Source organism: Vitis riparia, chromosome 8 (assembly GCF_004353265.1).
Source record: "Vitis riparia cultivar Riparia Gloire de Montpellier isolate 1030 chromosome 8, EGFV_Vit.rip_1.0, whole genome shotgun sequence".
NCBI lineage: Eukaryota > Viridiplantae > Streptophyta > Magnoliopsida > Vitales > Vitaceae > Vitis > Vitis riparia.
Genome location: NC_048438.1, coordinates 9,573,763 through 9,590,074, shown reverse-complemented (window position 1 = coordinate 9,590,074; position 16,312 = coordinate 9,573,763). Strand labels below are relative to the sequence as shown.

General features: G+C 32.2%; 1 protein-coding gene across 1 annotated transcript; it reads right to left on the bottom strand.

Annotated features, from left to right (window-relative positions):
- Positions 1-503: 503 nt before the first annotated feature.
- LOC117919752 (abscisic acid receptor PYL4) lies at positions 504-1,746 on the bottom strand. The gene has a single exon (XM_034836998.1). It carries the CDS (start codon positions 1,472-1,474, stop codon positions 791-793), a length of 684 nt encoding a protein of 227 aa, XP_034692889.1. The 5' UTR covers positions 1,475-1,746; the 3' UTR covers positions 504-790.
- Between the last annotated feature and the right edge of the window lie 14,566 nt (positions 1,747-16,312).

The window sequence follows — 16,312 nt, the reverse complement described above, 5'->3', positions numbered from 1 at the left end:
GTGGCAGCTGTGTTTGATTCCTCCATCTCCTTCCTTGCTATTATTATTATTTAAATAAATGCTTACCATCTTTCAACTCCTCAATTCTCCATCTTACCCTTACCCCTCCCCCCTCCCCCAGCCCTTTTACTTTCCCCCCTTCCTTCCTCGATTAACTTTTATTAATTCTAATGTGGGAGTGAAAGCTAGCATCACAGCCAACGTCATAGATGCCTTGAGCACTGGAAGACCGAGGCCGGTCATTTCACGTGAGGCCTACTTTATTCAAGACAACACTTGTGGCGTTTTATTCGGTTTTTGAATTTTTTTTTATCGTTTATTTCTTCTAAAACGTCTCTGACAGGGTTCGTACATGTACATGCCCATTCTCATCCGTAGCATGCAAAGCCCATGCCTCTGACCGTCACTCAAGCGCCTGTCTCCCATGTTGTAAATTTTATACCAGTTGCACTTGCATTTCGAAACCGTACGTCGGCGTTAATGCCCAATTAAAAAATTTAAGATTTTTCATAATGCTGTATTTCTTTATTATTATATCACAAAAGGGAGGGAAAGAAAAAACAAATGGGAAATTAAGGACATTGCGTCTGACTGTGATCGTAACACTAGCAAAATAGGCTCCCGGGACGGCACATTCTCGTCGGAAAGCGATTAACAAAACGACGTCGTGAAGAAGGATTAGACAATGACGATCATTCGACGGTCACGATGAGAATTTGTATGGAGCGCATCGGATCATCTCAAAAAACGACGGCGTATTGGGATGTGGAAAATATTGTCTACACTCTGCTCATGACGATGACCTCTTACAGCCGGCGGCGTTCTCCGCGATCTGAGCAAGGGATTGCAGGTTGCACCGAACGATGGTGTCGACAAAAACACACGTGTCTTCTTTGGTGTTTCCTGGGGGTATGTCAACGACATAGGATTCCAGGACCACGGTGCCGGTGCTGGAGGGGGAGGGGTGGAGAGTGGTGACCGATCGGTAATTGGAGAGGCGGTGGTCACCACCGATCACGCTGAAGCTGAGGACGTGGCGCTCGTCGTCGAGGATTTCGAGGCGCTCGGTGCTGTTGGCCGCGGGGAGGCCGGAGATGACGCGGACCTCGCGGAGAGTGCCGACATCTCCATCGCCAACAACGACGTGGCAACTCTTGACGAAGTGCTTGTAGGCCTGAGGATTGTCGAAGCGGCGGACGACGGACCAGACGGTGGAGACAGGGGCGGCGATTTGCTGGACGACGGCGGAGCAGCATTGATTGGGGCCGACAACGTGGGTGTGGTGGCGTGACACAGCGTCGGGGACCTGGGTGGCGCTCGTTAGAGGAGACCGCTTCTGAACTTGCTTGTGAGGAGGCATGGTTGAAGTATTATGGTTATTCGCGGCGGCAGAAGCGGCGGTGGCAGTGGTAATGCTATTAGGACTGTTGATTCTATGAACCACAAGCGAGGATTTTGGAGGGTTTGAGGGCATTTTTATTTTCACTTTTGGTATTAAGATTGATGGGAGGAAGAGGAGGTGGAGGGGCTTGTGGGGTTTGAGGAATAGGGGTAAGTGGGGTTAGTGGCGTGGGGTGGGTTTATATATATATAGCGACGATATAGGGGGAGGAGTTGAGGTTAGTCACTTTCCAACTCTAATAGATGTGGCCATGGTTCTTTCCAGTGGATGATTTTATGGTGCGAGAGAGAAGAGTTGGTTGGGTTGGATTTGGATTTGGATTGGATTTTCTAAAGAGAGGAAGAGACCGTGTTTATCAAAGTTCATGTGGGAGTAATAAAATAGGGTCTAGTTGCTGCAACTCAAGTTACTTCCATGCCCTTCTCCTCTATCCCTAATTCATCCCTATCCAACTTCATCATCACCACATTAATATTACTCTCGTCTCAACACTTCTTATAAATAGTAAATACAACTCAAGCTTGAAATTGATTGGCAAAATCTTAAAGAGGTCCCTCTCCACAGGGCATGGGGTTTTGGGTCATTTGGTGATGTGGAAGGGCAATTGGCACCTAACCCACATGAAGTGGCAGCATGGTGAATACGGGAGAAAGAAAGGAACAACTTGGGAGAAGTGTAACCAAATGGGCATGCAAATGGATGATCAAGTTGGCAGGGAAAGCGTAAGGCAAAGATAGGATAAGCATCCTGCCCCCAGTTCCAGACTCAAGACAAAATGTATACTTAGGGCCAAGTTTTCAAACTCTACCATTCTACTTTTTTTAAAAAAAAGCAACTCACCCCAGGGTGTGACCCCATGGCCATAGGCCATAGCATATTAGCATATTAGCATCAGCAGCATCGCATATGTATATGATGGAGACCTGGATAGACCTATTGCTATAGAGCTGCATATACCAGGCTTCCCATGCTGCATATCAATGTAGGTTCCTGTTTGTACTGTCAATTTCCCCCCACTTATTTGTTTTCGGGAACCCCACTACATTTTTTTTCTTCTAAATTCTACACCTCTAGTCTTCACCCACTTTTTTCAACTCCAACTCCTATTCCCTCCACCCACTTGACATTTAAAACTTCCCAAAATAAAGGGCTTTCCAAACCAGACCCATTCAAAGTCTTACTAGCATGAAAGCCTAATGAGTTGCAGTCAAGGGTCCTTATCCATGGCCTTGAATGCTACTTCCTTTTTATTTATTGTTTTCCTTTTTCTCATGTCTATCGATAGAGTGATTTATTTTCTATATACCAACAATGAAAGGCTCTATAAATAAAGGGTATTTTATTATTCTTGTGGATGGCTTTGAAGCTATCAAATTTGTAGCAGAATTATGTAAATTAATGATGAATTGTTTGGACAATTCTTCTATAGGGTGCGTATTTAATAGCCTAGCACTCAATCACACAAGCACAAGGACTTGTTTGTTTTTTTACTTCTTTTTTTCTTTTTTTGAAGATAATTTTGTCTTCAAGGAAAAAGTAATTTAAAATAAATAAAAAAACTCTACCATATACTATCACTATTTTTGCTTATAAATTATTCAATTTTCAGCAAATTTAAGTTCCATAAATCTTTATAAATTTCTTGTTCAAATTATTAACAATAAAAATAAAATTTGAATTAAAAATGAATTTATTCCAAATTTTCAAAATTCAATCTTAAACTTAAAATTAATCAGAAGATCTCTAAAATATTTACACTTATTTAAATATTTATTATAATCAATAATTCGAACTATTTTTGAAAAGTAAAAAATGTTAGAATCTGATACTCTTTCTCAAATTAAAAACCCAAAAGTTAATGATTTAGTCTCAATAATAAAATATATATATTTTTAATAAGAAATTCATAAATTCAAAAAAGAAAACATCACATAGACAAAGGGTTGGATTAGAAAATTTTCTAATATTTTCTTAGCAATCAAACATAATTAAAAATACTAATTCATATATTTATCAATTAATTAATTAAATATATAATTAATCATTATAATAATTTTATTATGATAATAAATTCTAATATTTTGAGATATATAGAACTATTTTAAATTACTACTTTTTAATTATTAGTTTTAAATTAAAATAAAAAAGAATAATTAATTTTATATACATTTCCAACATATAAAAATAAATAAATTTCACACTAATATTATTCAAATATTATTAAAAATAAACAATTTAACACTTAACACGTTCAAATACTAATAAAAAACAAACAATTCAAATACTTAATTATATTTGACTTTATTTGAATTTAAGTTACGTTCAAAATTATTTAGATTTCAAAAAAAAAAAACATTGATCAAGGGTAAAAAAAAAGGAGTTAAAAATTATTAAAAATAAATAGATTTCAAGGGGGAAAAAAATCAAACACAAAATAACACTACTCTAATGTGAATAAAAGTTAAAACTTATTAAAGATAAACAATATGAGAAGAAGATAAAAAGTGTCAACAACAATAAATTCTTAACAAATAAATATGACAAAAACAATATATGCAAAAGACAAAAAGTCTCTCTCAGCAACAATAAATTATTAACAATTATAAGAAAAATCAAATCTAAATTATTAGAAAAGAAAAATTATTGTGAAGCTTAACAATTTGAAAGAAAGAAAATAGAAGAAAAGAACAAAATAAGAAAAAATTATAATTTTTTTTCTATTGTTTACAAAAAAGAGTTAAGAAAAAAAAAATTATTAAGAAATTCCATTTATTTTTTAGTATTTGTTTCTAATTGCTTTTCCCTATATTTTTTTTCCTTACCACTTTCCATTTTATACAAATTAAAGAAAATTGTTCTTTTTTTTTTCACGTATTTCCCTTTATGTAATAGTTTCTACAAACCAAACATATAGATTTATTTTTTTAAAATCAGTTATTGCACTCCAATGTCACCATTCTTCACAAATAATATCACCAAAACCTAAGTCAAATTTGACATAAAAAATAATCTTGTCATTTAATAGCAGTTCTCCTCGGAGCAAGAATGCTAAAAGATTATTTTATCTTGTGAGGGTAATTATCTTTTTTAGCAGTGGCCGAGCTAGGAAATGACTTGAGGGGAGCAACGTTTAGACATGTGGAATAGAAAACATTGTAGTCTAAGTAGCAAACAGGAATTCTTTACCTATACATGAGAAATGGTTCAAATGCCCTCAAATATTTTTTTGTTTTTTTTAAATTCAGCGGGAGTGGTGGGGTTACAATCGAGAATGACTTATTTAATTATTATTATTATTATTATTATTATTATTATTATATCGGTTGTGTTTTACCCAATTCACATGTTAAACAACCTAAGATTGAGTAACTTGAAATATTTTTGAAAGTATATCAAATGTTACCTTGATTTATAAGAAAATAGTTGAATATTAGATTTTATGTGATTCTAAATGGTTTTAAAATTTTATTTTTTAATTTAATTTAATTTTTATTATTCTCATATTTTGCTTAATAACTTATTTCTTAGGTTTCTTGTCAACGATGTCTTTGAATTATGTGATAGCTACTCCTATAATCTTCATATCCTTGGGTATTTATTGAATACATTATTGCCATTCGTGACTTGAGTTTTTATTTGAAGTTTTCAAGGATGCATGTCAAATGTCTCATTCATGATCATTGTTCTTTCGAAATTTTTATATAAGAATTAAAAGTTGTTCATATAATTTGTGATTTGATAGCAAAGTAGGTTTTTTGTTTGTTAGTTCAATTATTCTTCTACAAAAGAAACATTAATGTGACATTAATTACCTCTTGAATGCTCAAATTCTCTTAGAAATATATATATATATATAGATATGCATTTAGGGAATCACCCCCTTTTTATACTTTATTAATTTATGATTATGATTGCTACTTAACCTTCTTGAGCAATTAGTTATCAAGCACATAAAGTTTAATAACAAGAGAGGAGATGATTAGGTGTTGCTTGGATTATGTTTCAAGAGAGGTTGCTAAAAAAGTATATTGTTATTCTATGCATTATCATAATAGCACGGGGAGAGAGCAAAGCTCTTTAATTTAAGTCTCTTAAGAATCATAGTGTTGCTTAAGGAGTTCTTATTTGTATCTTCAATTATGCCTTTGTTGTTGGTCTTCTCATAAATTTGGTAAATATTTACTATATATTATAAATGTGATTTTTTTCTACTTAAAAGCAAATTATTTTCAATAAAAAGTTAAATAAATAAATACCCTTTAAATCTATTTATAATATATACCATGTCTAGTGTGTCAGTGAAGATACCAAATTTTCCTTAAAAAAACAAATATCCGAAGCTTTTAGGTGGATGAAGTCACTTTTAAGATTCTACAAATTATTTTTTTTCTTCTTTATATGAAGTTTTTAAGGTTGTACTTTATGTTTGGCAGTAAATTCCCTTATCCATGTCCAATTCCTTGATTCTTGAATAGATGACAACGATAGCATTCCAACAGTTGCATAAGACAGTCTCTTTAACAACTTTTTCCTTACTATTTTATTAACCCATGCCCATTACCATGTTCACTGTATTGGGCAATTAAAGTATTCAAACTGCTTTCAAAACTCTTAGAAATTTGAAGGTTGAGAGAAGTGGTCCATAAAGTGCACATTGAAGAGGGAGCAACTCATACTTTCAATGAATGTTCTTTGTATGCGAAGTTAAATTCTTATCCTTTGAGAGGTTAGGGAGATTAAGAATAATAATAATAAAAGATAAAAAAATAATATATAACTTTTTTGAGATATTTTCAAAAACAGATTTTAAAAAAATATCTTCTTGAAACCAGTGCCTAATTATTTTCAAATTTTAAATATAAAAATCCATTTTTTTGACTTACTTTATATAAAGTGTTAAAAAAACATATGTAACGCATAAAATTTATTTAAAAATAAATTCTTAAAAAACCTTTTATATTAAAAATTTGTTAATAGTAATTTTTAAATTAAAGCATAATTTTTTATTGTAAAGAATAGTAAACTGTTTTGTAGTTTTCGATCAGAACATAACTTTCCTTACTTTTTTTTTATTATTATTCTATGAAAATATCTTCCTTTATATTTATCTTCATAAAGTTAAAACTTGTGAAAGAATAAATAAAATTCACTAATGTGTAAGACAAATGCTTAATTAACCAAATATTTTATTGAAGGAAAGATAAAAACAAGTGACTTATGATACTTGGTAGTGGATAACGAAATGTGGGATTATAAAATTTTTAATGGTTGGCATCGTCCCCAACACCTTCACATGGTTGGTTCCTGGAATCTTCCATCAAATTTCATAGTACTTAATCCTATACCAAACCCATAATTTGGGATAACTAAAGAGGATTACTTTCTCCTTTTCCCCTCTTCTAGAAGTTATCCATCTTAGCAATCCTTTCATCGTATAGCTCTAGTCGAGATTCGTTACTTGCATTTCCAACTCTACAACATCCAATATTCTAAACAAGTTTGATGGGAGCAAAGATGTCTCCATCCTATGATAGCATAAGATTGGAAAATGCATGTCCTGTTAAAAAAACCCTCACTATCCGATTTTCCATTTTAAGTAATTTTATTGAGATTTTTTTATATGCAAGTAAAAACATTATTACCAATATTATATAAAAAAAACACTAAAAGACAAATAAAAACTAAGCATCCAACCAATTTACAAAATTAATTGATTCATGTGATGATATTGATATTTTTTCAAGATATTCTATTTATCTGTGTCTCTTATTGGATATCGGGTAAAATAAAATTTGATTTTCATTTCTCTTATAATGGACTTGTAAGAGGGGTCATACACCAAGATTTCAGTATCCGTAAGAAAAATTGATCAAATCCACTTTAAATTTGATACGTTGTTAGTTAAAAAGAGTCATTTTTGGTAATATTTTTGTTTTTATGACAATAACATTTCCACTATGCTGAGTTTCGAGCACTTGAGGCCTAGAAAATGTTAAAAGAGTGTGGGCCATGGAGAATTGTCAAGAATTTGGAGCAAAGCTAAGGCAAAAAGATGAGAAAAAACAAAGTTTTTTTGGTATTAGAACCTTGGCTCTTTAGCGGCCATCGTTTTCCAAACAGGTCTATCACTCACCTCTGTGCATGTAGCTCAGTGGTAGGAGATTTTTTTTTTCTTTTAACTGTTTGTTTGTTTGTCAATGTAGTTGAATGGATGTCCACTTGATGATGGATACAACTATACATTAAGGTATACAGATGGATACAACTAATAAACCATATAAATTAGGATTCCCACCAAATTAAATCAAGTTTATTAGGCCACAAAAAGAATGAAGAGAAGGGTGGTAAGTGGTGAGGGTCATTTTCAGTTATCCATTGCGTGAGAATAAAATTAATCAAACTCTCCTCACTTTTTATCTTTTCTAGGTATAAATTCTACTATTTTAGGAGAGTACCATGTATAGTGATCAATATACACTTGAGATCGGTCAAAATTCATGTTAAAATTGAAATTCCATTTATAAGTAAGGTTTCATCTTCGTTGGAATCATTTTTATTCTATTTTCATCACCGTTAAGTTATTCAAACATGAGAATAAAGAAGAAAAGTAATGAGATACTAATTTCCACTCCTTATTCCTACATAGTTTTTGAAAGTCATTTTATGTGTTTTAAAAGTCACATTTGTTTAAGATGATTCTTGGCTTCTAACTATGATTCTAAACTTTTTTTTTTTTTTTTTTGAAAATGAGTTAAAAATAAAGATGATTTTAGGTTTTGTTTTTAGAAAAAAAAAAAAAAACTTAGGGGCCTATTTAATAATTGTTTTCGAGAATAGTTTTCTGTTTTTCAGAATATTAAAAAAACAAAAAAAAAAACATGTTTGGAAACTAGAAACTATTTTCCGTTTTATTTTCTTATGAACAGAAAATATGATGTTTTCAGAAAACATCTTTTAGTTGTTTTCATTTTTTTTTTTTAAAGATTGTTCTAGAAAATAATTATACAAGTATGTAAAATGATTAAAAATAAAATACTATATACAAAAATCATTTTTAAAATATATTTAAAAATATTAAAAACATTTTAGTTCCCAAATAGACTTTTATTTTATAAAACATTATATAATAATTTTTAAAAACTATTTTTGAAAACAACTACCACGCCTATAATTGCTTTCAATATGTAAATGTTGTTTTACCTTGTAAAAACAGGAAAAGTTGAAAAGTTTGGAGGCATTGGATTGCCAATTTTTCTAAAACTCAATCAAAAGTGAAAGATTTATTCTTCTGAATTTCCCTTTTTACTACTTTTTGACCAAACCCTACTGTAACGTCTCATTCACAAGCTAGGAAAAAAATGAAGACAAGTTGCATACCATCGTACTGAGTTCTGAGTTTGAGAAATACGCCATACTCTTTATATAAGTGAATGATAAGGAGAAAGTAAGAAAGATGGAACATGCATGTTTTTTAAGTAACGTTTTTATTTTCAAGTTTGAAAGTAAAAAAAACGTCATTTTCATTCATACAGCCTGCGAGCACCCACAACCACTCCCAGGCGTGAAAGTGAATTTGTGATACAAAAGAAGACATTTATGAAAAATGTCATTTTCATTTGACACGGTCAAACAAACCCTTAATCGCTCTCTCACATTGGTTTGCACGAAACTGCAATTGAATTGAGGAAAATGTGAAGTCCCCATAGGGGGGATATGGGGAAATATATGGGGGTGTGGGCCCTTAAATTTGTGGCAAGTATTGTGGGTGTGGTTGCCCATTTGAAGCAGACCCATCATGCTCCATATGCCTTTGATCTTCTCATGATCAGCCCCGCATTTCACGTGCTCCTTTCTCCTTCCCTCACTGTCACTCCCTCTTTGAATCATATGCTTCTTTCACCGATATTGCTACCATATCTCTAGCTTGTCCTCCATTTTTTGGGAGTGGTCCTTGTTGTGGAGCTATTCAATTTCCTTTTCACCACATATTCACTTTTGGTTTGGAGCCACAAGATTTTGGTTTGTGGGGAGAATTGAATTTTCTTGTTGTGTTTTGTTGTTTTGGATTGTCAATCTCCCTTTTTACCTTTCTTTAAGAAATTCAAATTGAGCAGATTTGTTATCACATGACTCCAAGTTCCTAATAAGGTTATCTCTGCAGTTTGATGAAATGATGAAATGAACTGTTGCAGAATTTGGCTTATGTGGTTGGCAGACTCCCATTTTCTGCACTCATGCTTGAGAGAAAAATGAGCTTCCTTCTTCCTGTTGAATCTTAGAGGATAAGTCATGGTGAGGTGGTTGAGTTCTGCTGAATCTTAAAGCATAGATCAAGTTTCAGACTAAGAACAGGTACTCCCTCTCTTATTCCTCATCTGTCCCAGACTAAAAAGGATGGCAAATCCTTGTTTCCAAATTAAGATACCAATTGGGTTTAGTCCAAACTCTCCTAATGACCCAACCAGAAATAAAAAAATCAAGATACTGTTAGATAATGACTAGTATGGAAATATATATATCAAAATTGAAACACCCAACGTCTGCAACTATTTTATATAGTTGTTGCCCATTGTTTCATGCATCTTGAGACATCAATACCACCTACTTTACACTACTTTACAACACATATAATACTGTTCTTCATTGCAATGCCCAATCATGAATTATTAAGTAGCCAGTTTCCTTGCATGAGCAAGCAAGAAAGAAAGCTAGAACACCCTACAAGTAGAAAGGCACCCACTATAAGTTGACATGTCTGTGGAATTTTCTTTCAAGGTAGCCGACATGTTAAATCTAACCCCAGACAAATTTAGGTGGATTTGAGGTCCCCAGTATAATTTTGTATATCATTGAATTGACCTTCGAAGTATCTAATATATATATTGAATCCGATTCTGATAGATATATAATGTGGAATTTGTAAAATGGGTTTGGCTTTGCACCATTATGTTGGGAATGGTTTCCAACTATGATATCATGTAAGTTTTGTGCATACATTTGGTAACAAAAATGATTCATTATCAAAAACAAGTTAGCGTTAATTAGAGGGCAATGTAGTCAATATCAAAGCGAGATTTTCAGATTTTGTTTAAGGCCATAGAACTTAGCTTCCATGGCAGCTCTCCACTTTGGGAAGAGGTAGGTGCAACAGTAAATGACATACCAGTCAATATCAAAGTACATTTAGTTGTTGTTATCGTTGTTGTTTCTTTCTTTCCTTCCTTTTTTTTTTTCCATATGTCATGCAAGTGGCCAGGAGAAAAGGTTAGTAGTGGCTTAAAAGAATGGTCGTATCATCCAAAGCGAGCGAGTAACAGCAGTAGGGTCTAAAGACGACGGAAATGGCCGGTGTCTTCTTATAGGGAAGGTTTATTTCATGACAAACATCTCTACTTGTGAAAACTGAAATGTTAGAATTTAGACAGCCTGTTTCCCATTTCAAGCACATGGCATTGCTTTTTCTCAACAACAACGTTTTAGTTTGAAGTGTTATGCAGACCGAAACTTTAAACCTTAAAATTAAAGATCTTATTTGTTCTTGTATCTACACTAACTTGCAAATTCTCACTCTTTGGATGTTTCCGACCTTCCTCGTAGTTTTATCTACTCGGTATTTATATGCTCATCACTATCTTCTAATTTTATTTATTTATTTATTATTTTTTATGACCTAAAATATTTATAAACATATTTGTATTAATTTTGCTTATCCTGTAAAGGAATCTATTTCCACAAAGAATAAATAATATGCATATGCTTTCATTGATGTACACATCACCTTTGATATGTACCTACAATTAACATAATAACATGATATAATCTACTTGAAAATTTATATCACATTCTTTAGCCATGACTTACTTTTTGTATCGTGGTCCCTTCATGTGCTATGGTCCCCTTGTATGCCATGACCTCTTTCATGTGTCACAAACCCTTTTGTGCACCAATGTCCCTTTTGTGCACTAGGATTTAATATATTAACCACTTTACTATTTTGCCTTTAAAGTAGAATAGATGCATAAGAGACGCTACACTTATTTTGGATCCATATCACATTTCAATAAAAAAATAATCGACTCTCCACCTTTAACCAAAAATTGTTTTGCAATTATCTTATGTGCTTTGTTCTCTTTCACTTTTTGAGAAATCTCAACCTAAATTATTCTAGAAATCTTCAACCTAGGCTTTAATATAATTTGTTATGCAAACATAAGTTTCAACACTACCATTACTTCAACTAATCCCAGTGTTGAACCTCTCTCTTAGTTGTTAAGAAGGCCAAGTTAGTGCAAAACATAAAAAAAAAAAAGCACAATTGATATACATACAAAGGTATACGAGGTTTTAATATGGTTCTTTTGATCATGATTATAACTAGACATATGAGAAAATCATTCTGCTATATCATAAAAAATATTATAGAGGATAAAACAAATAGATACAAGCCATGAAATATCTCATGTTCTCTTACTCCTTATATTTGACCTTAAATCGGAAGTTCTCACTCTATTGGATGCCTCTTATTCTTCCTTGTATCTCAACCTATTCAATACATGTTTTACATGTCCATGTTTATCTTGTATCCTTTTTCCCCCTTATAACCTATAATATTGATAAAGTATTTCTAACAACTTTTCTTATTCTATAAGAAAACTAATTTTATAAAAAATACTAAGAATTTGAGTCATTTTGGATCAAATTTCATAAAGTCATTTCCCTACCTTTTCTAGATATACTTATCTTCATCATACACAACTTTCTCACACGCTTTTATACATGCATATGACCAATCAAGGCAATCGACCACTGTACTCCATATGAAAACTTGTTTGAACCATATTCTTACTCCATGCCTCAAATTCCTCATGTCCCATAGTCCCCTCATGCTTTATGCTTTACGGTCCTCTCATGTGGCTTGTGTGTCATAGTCTCTTCTTGTGCCATAGTCTCATACACCATGGGTTCAAATTAACCATTGGACACTTTATAGTTTGCAACTTTTAAGATCCAATGAGTATATAAATAGGAGAGCTATATTTATTCCAAATAACAAAGTACATAATGTATTACATTCCATTGAGATAATGACTCTGACTCATCAACATTTAATTAAAATTTCTTTTGCTATCCTTTTGTGTGCCCTACTCTTTCTTGCTTTTTTGGAAATCTTCACTGTGAGCTATAATATCACTTGTTAATAAGGAGAAAGGTTTAATGCCAATATATTAGTGTAAGAGAATAAGACAAAATCATTCACACAAAGGTATGTAAGGTTTTCATGCGATTCACTCAGTCTTGTCTACATTGAAAAAATCATTCCATAAATAGTATAAAGATTATTACGGAGAATAACAAAAATAAATATAATTATTGAAATATGAAACATCTTACATTTCTTACTCTGTATATCCATACCCCAAATCTTGAGCCCTCATTCCACCAAATATCTCTAATTCAGTATATGCTTTACATGTCCATCTCCACTTTATATATTTTTCTTTTTTTGACCTAAAATATTTATAGGATATTTCTGACTGCTTTCCTTGTTCTATAATTTTTTTTTTCTTTTTACAAGGAATCAACAACATGTGGAGCATCTTAACATTAATATTCAAAGAAAAGATATATATCAAATAGAAACTTGGAACAAAGGAACAACTAGCTTCTTCAATTTTTACATATTTGGATCATCTGGACATTAGACCTCTAATCTAAACAACAAGACTTCTATGAGGCTCGGAAAGACTGCATTGAGAAGCAAGCTGAGATAGCGGTCAGAGAGAAATGAACGTCTTCAAACTAGACTGTATTAGAATTACGTGCGTATGACACATAGCTTGCATGACTAGGCTTCAACCAAATAGAGATATGCAATTATCACGAATAAAAGTACTTTTCGTTTGATGTTATCCCTATCGGATAGAGTTCACCAGATAATGTGCAACTTTGATATTTGGATTGGTAACCCACGGAAGAGAAGAGTATCTCTTTATTATCTATCTTCTTACTTTTTTGATTGTTAAAATTTCTAAGTTCTGGTGAACATACATTGTGTGCCATAGATTGATACGGAAGCCACTGTATGCAATGATATTCTGCACCTTAGAGATGTGCATCCGCCCATAAAAGTATATGGTAGCATAAAGTCTTCAAGAGGTATGTATAATCTTCTAACTATAGATGAGATAATTTTTTAGTATAATACCCAATAGATAGCTTCCTTAATGGTTCCTGCCCATTGATGGAGTTCAGAAATTTTGAAACTCCTTCGGATATTCTTTTAGCCCTATGGAGATTCTTAAGATGAGAAGCAATATGAGTAATGAAAGCTTAGAAGATTGTACAAGGGCATACCTTATAGTTCAGATTTCTGTGTTATTTGTAGAAAACTAAGCTTTAATATGACATAGACATAATACCATTTTCCAATTAGCCTTATCAAAAACAGATGTATCTTTTCCTTTGGTATTTATTTAATCAGACATGATATTATCCTAAAATGGGGTGATGCGTGCTAGGAATATTCATACTTAGTTTATTTCTCCGGACACTTTCAATTATCCCTTTTTCTTTTCTTTTCTTTTCTTTTCTTTTCCTTCTTGCAATTAAAGGAGGTAAAAACATGATGAATCTTAAGGGAGAAGATATGGTGGAAGTGGTGTCTACATGTAGGCTTCAAACCCAAAAGTGTGGATGCATGCATTCTCATCATATGTTAGAGTGCAGTCAAATTGATTTTCATTCATGTTCTATATTATTGATGATTGTTTCATGAATTTGGAGACACCAGGACCACACGTTTCATTTACACAATGTTTACAGCGTAATATCGATGTTGGGTGCAATGCACATTAATCACAAAAAATTATAAAGTAGCCTTATCCCTGCATGACCAAACACCACACAATTGAAAAGGCCCCAACTATAAGTAGATGTCGTCAATTTCTGTTTAAGCTATCTGACATCCAATGAATCTATTCACTCAAATATTAAGGAGCACATCATGAATTTTGTCGTGTTGAATTGACTTTGAAAGTGTCAAACAAGTTAAAATTATCATGTGGTGGAACTTAAACAATGGGTTTGGCAGCCCATCATTCAGCCTCAAGTTTATCTTCACTAGCGAAGATGAACTTCCACTAATGTTTTATGAAGATTACAATCCTAAATTTCTCTAATCCCAAGTTCCAATTACATTAATTAGGGGGAAAAAAAAAGAATATCTTGCAAACAAAATCTCTTCCTATATTTTTCCTAATTACATAGGAATATTTCATATAAGAAATTAATTATATAATTATCAAAGATATTTATTCCAAAAAGGATATCTCATAATATGGAATTTCCTTTATAATAACATGACTTTTTTTTTTTTTAATGAATATATTCCAATAGAAAAATATTAATGACTTACGAATTGATTGAAAGGGGAATTTGAGATACCTTTCAACAATCTCCATTTAGGTTTAATTTCCAAGAGTCTAATAAACTCAAAAGTCTTCCCCTAAGGGACCTACTATAGTTGCTAATTAAGTTTGGGCAATCTCTGAATTTAAATATAGGAACAAATTTAGTAGTCACATTGGTCGGACTCTCCACTATAGTGACCTTGTCATTAGTGTCCTATGCAGCAAAATCATCACCAGCATACTTTTGAGTTGGTTTAATCCATCTTCTCATTGTGTCTATGGCAAAACAATATAGGTCTTTTGGTGCCTTTTCTTTATCACCAACATGTTACACTTTTTTTTTTCTTTTACTGAAAGTTTATTTTCTATGGTTTCCTAAGGATGACCTCAAACCCACATTTTCTCTCATATCAGGGTTGTTTTTATTATTATTTTTTTTTTATCAATTTACTCCATAGGACTCAATATTACAAATTTCTCAAAGATCACATCTCTACTAATTAGAAATTTAGAGGACTTTGAATTTGCACACAACAACTTGTACCCTTTTACACCATCTACATGTTGGAATATTTGGAAATCTTCATTATCGTCCCTTGATCACAAGGGTGCATGCACCTATCTTCCTAGGTGTACTAGATCTAGGCAACAGAAGCATTTTAAAATTAAAACTCTAGATCTAAAGCACAAAAACGTACATTACCTTTAATATGAATGCTCTCTGATTTAATCCAATTGTGGTAGAAAATCTTGTAGATCTTATGATTTTCCACGACTCTCTCTTGAACCTTGGAATTAGAGAAAGGTTCACTTTTTTTGTTTGTGGGGATGAAAACTAAAGTTCTCTCTTTAAAAGAATGGAATGATTGAAGTTGTCAAACCCTAAAACCTCTATGTAAACTAGCTTGCTTGAGTTTATCTTGGGCTTTGGCCACTTAATCTAGCTCACTAAGTCCTAATTAATTAATAGGACTAATTAAAAAATAAAATATAAATAATGTGTCACTATTAGGTTCCAATTAATTAATTAGTCTAATCTAGAATGATTACTCATAAGTTTTTGTGTAACCAAGGATTGAAATATCGGTAAATACGGATATATCGGTACTTGGATTTTACGGATATATCAGAAATATCGGAGAAATATCGGTGGATATTTTTCATCAAATATCGGTGAGACAAAAATTATCCAAAATTTATGGGAATGCTTAGAAAAATCCAAAGAATGATAAAATAAGCAAGAATATACATGTTAAAGTTATTTTATAAGTGTAATTGACATAAATACGGTCAAAGAAAAAAATATCGATAAACAGTTTACGATACTTGGATTTTAAGAATAGAAAATATGAAATTTGGAATTGTACACTTAGAAAGTTAGAATTGAGTTAAGAAATATTTGATTTTATTAAATGAAAAAAAATTACACATAACATAATACATATGACATTGCAATGGTCCTTAATACCAAAATGAAAATCGATGTGGTTCCATCATATTG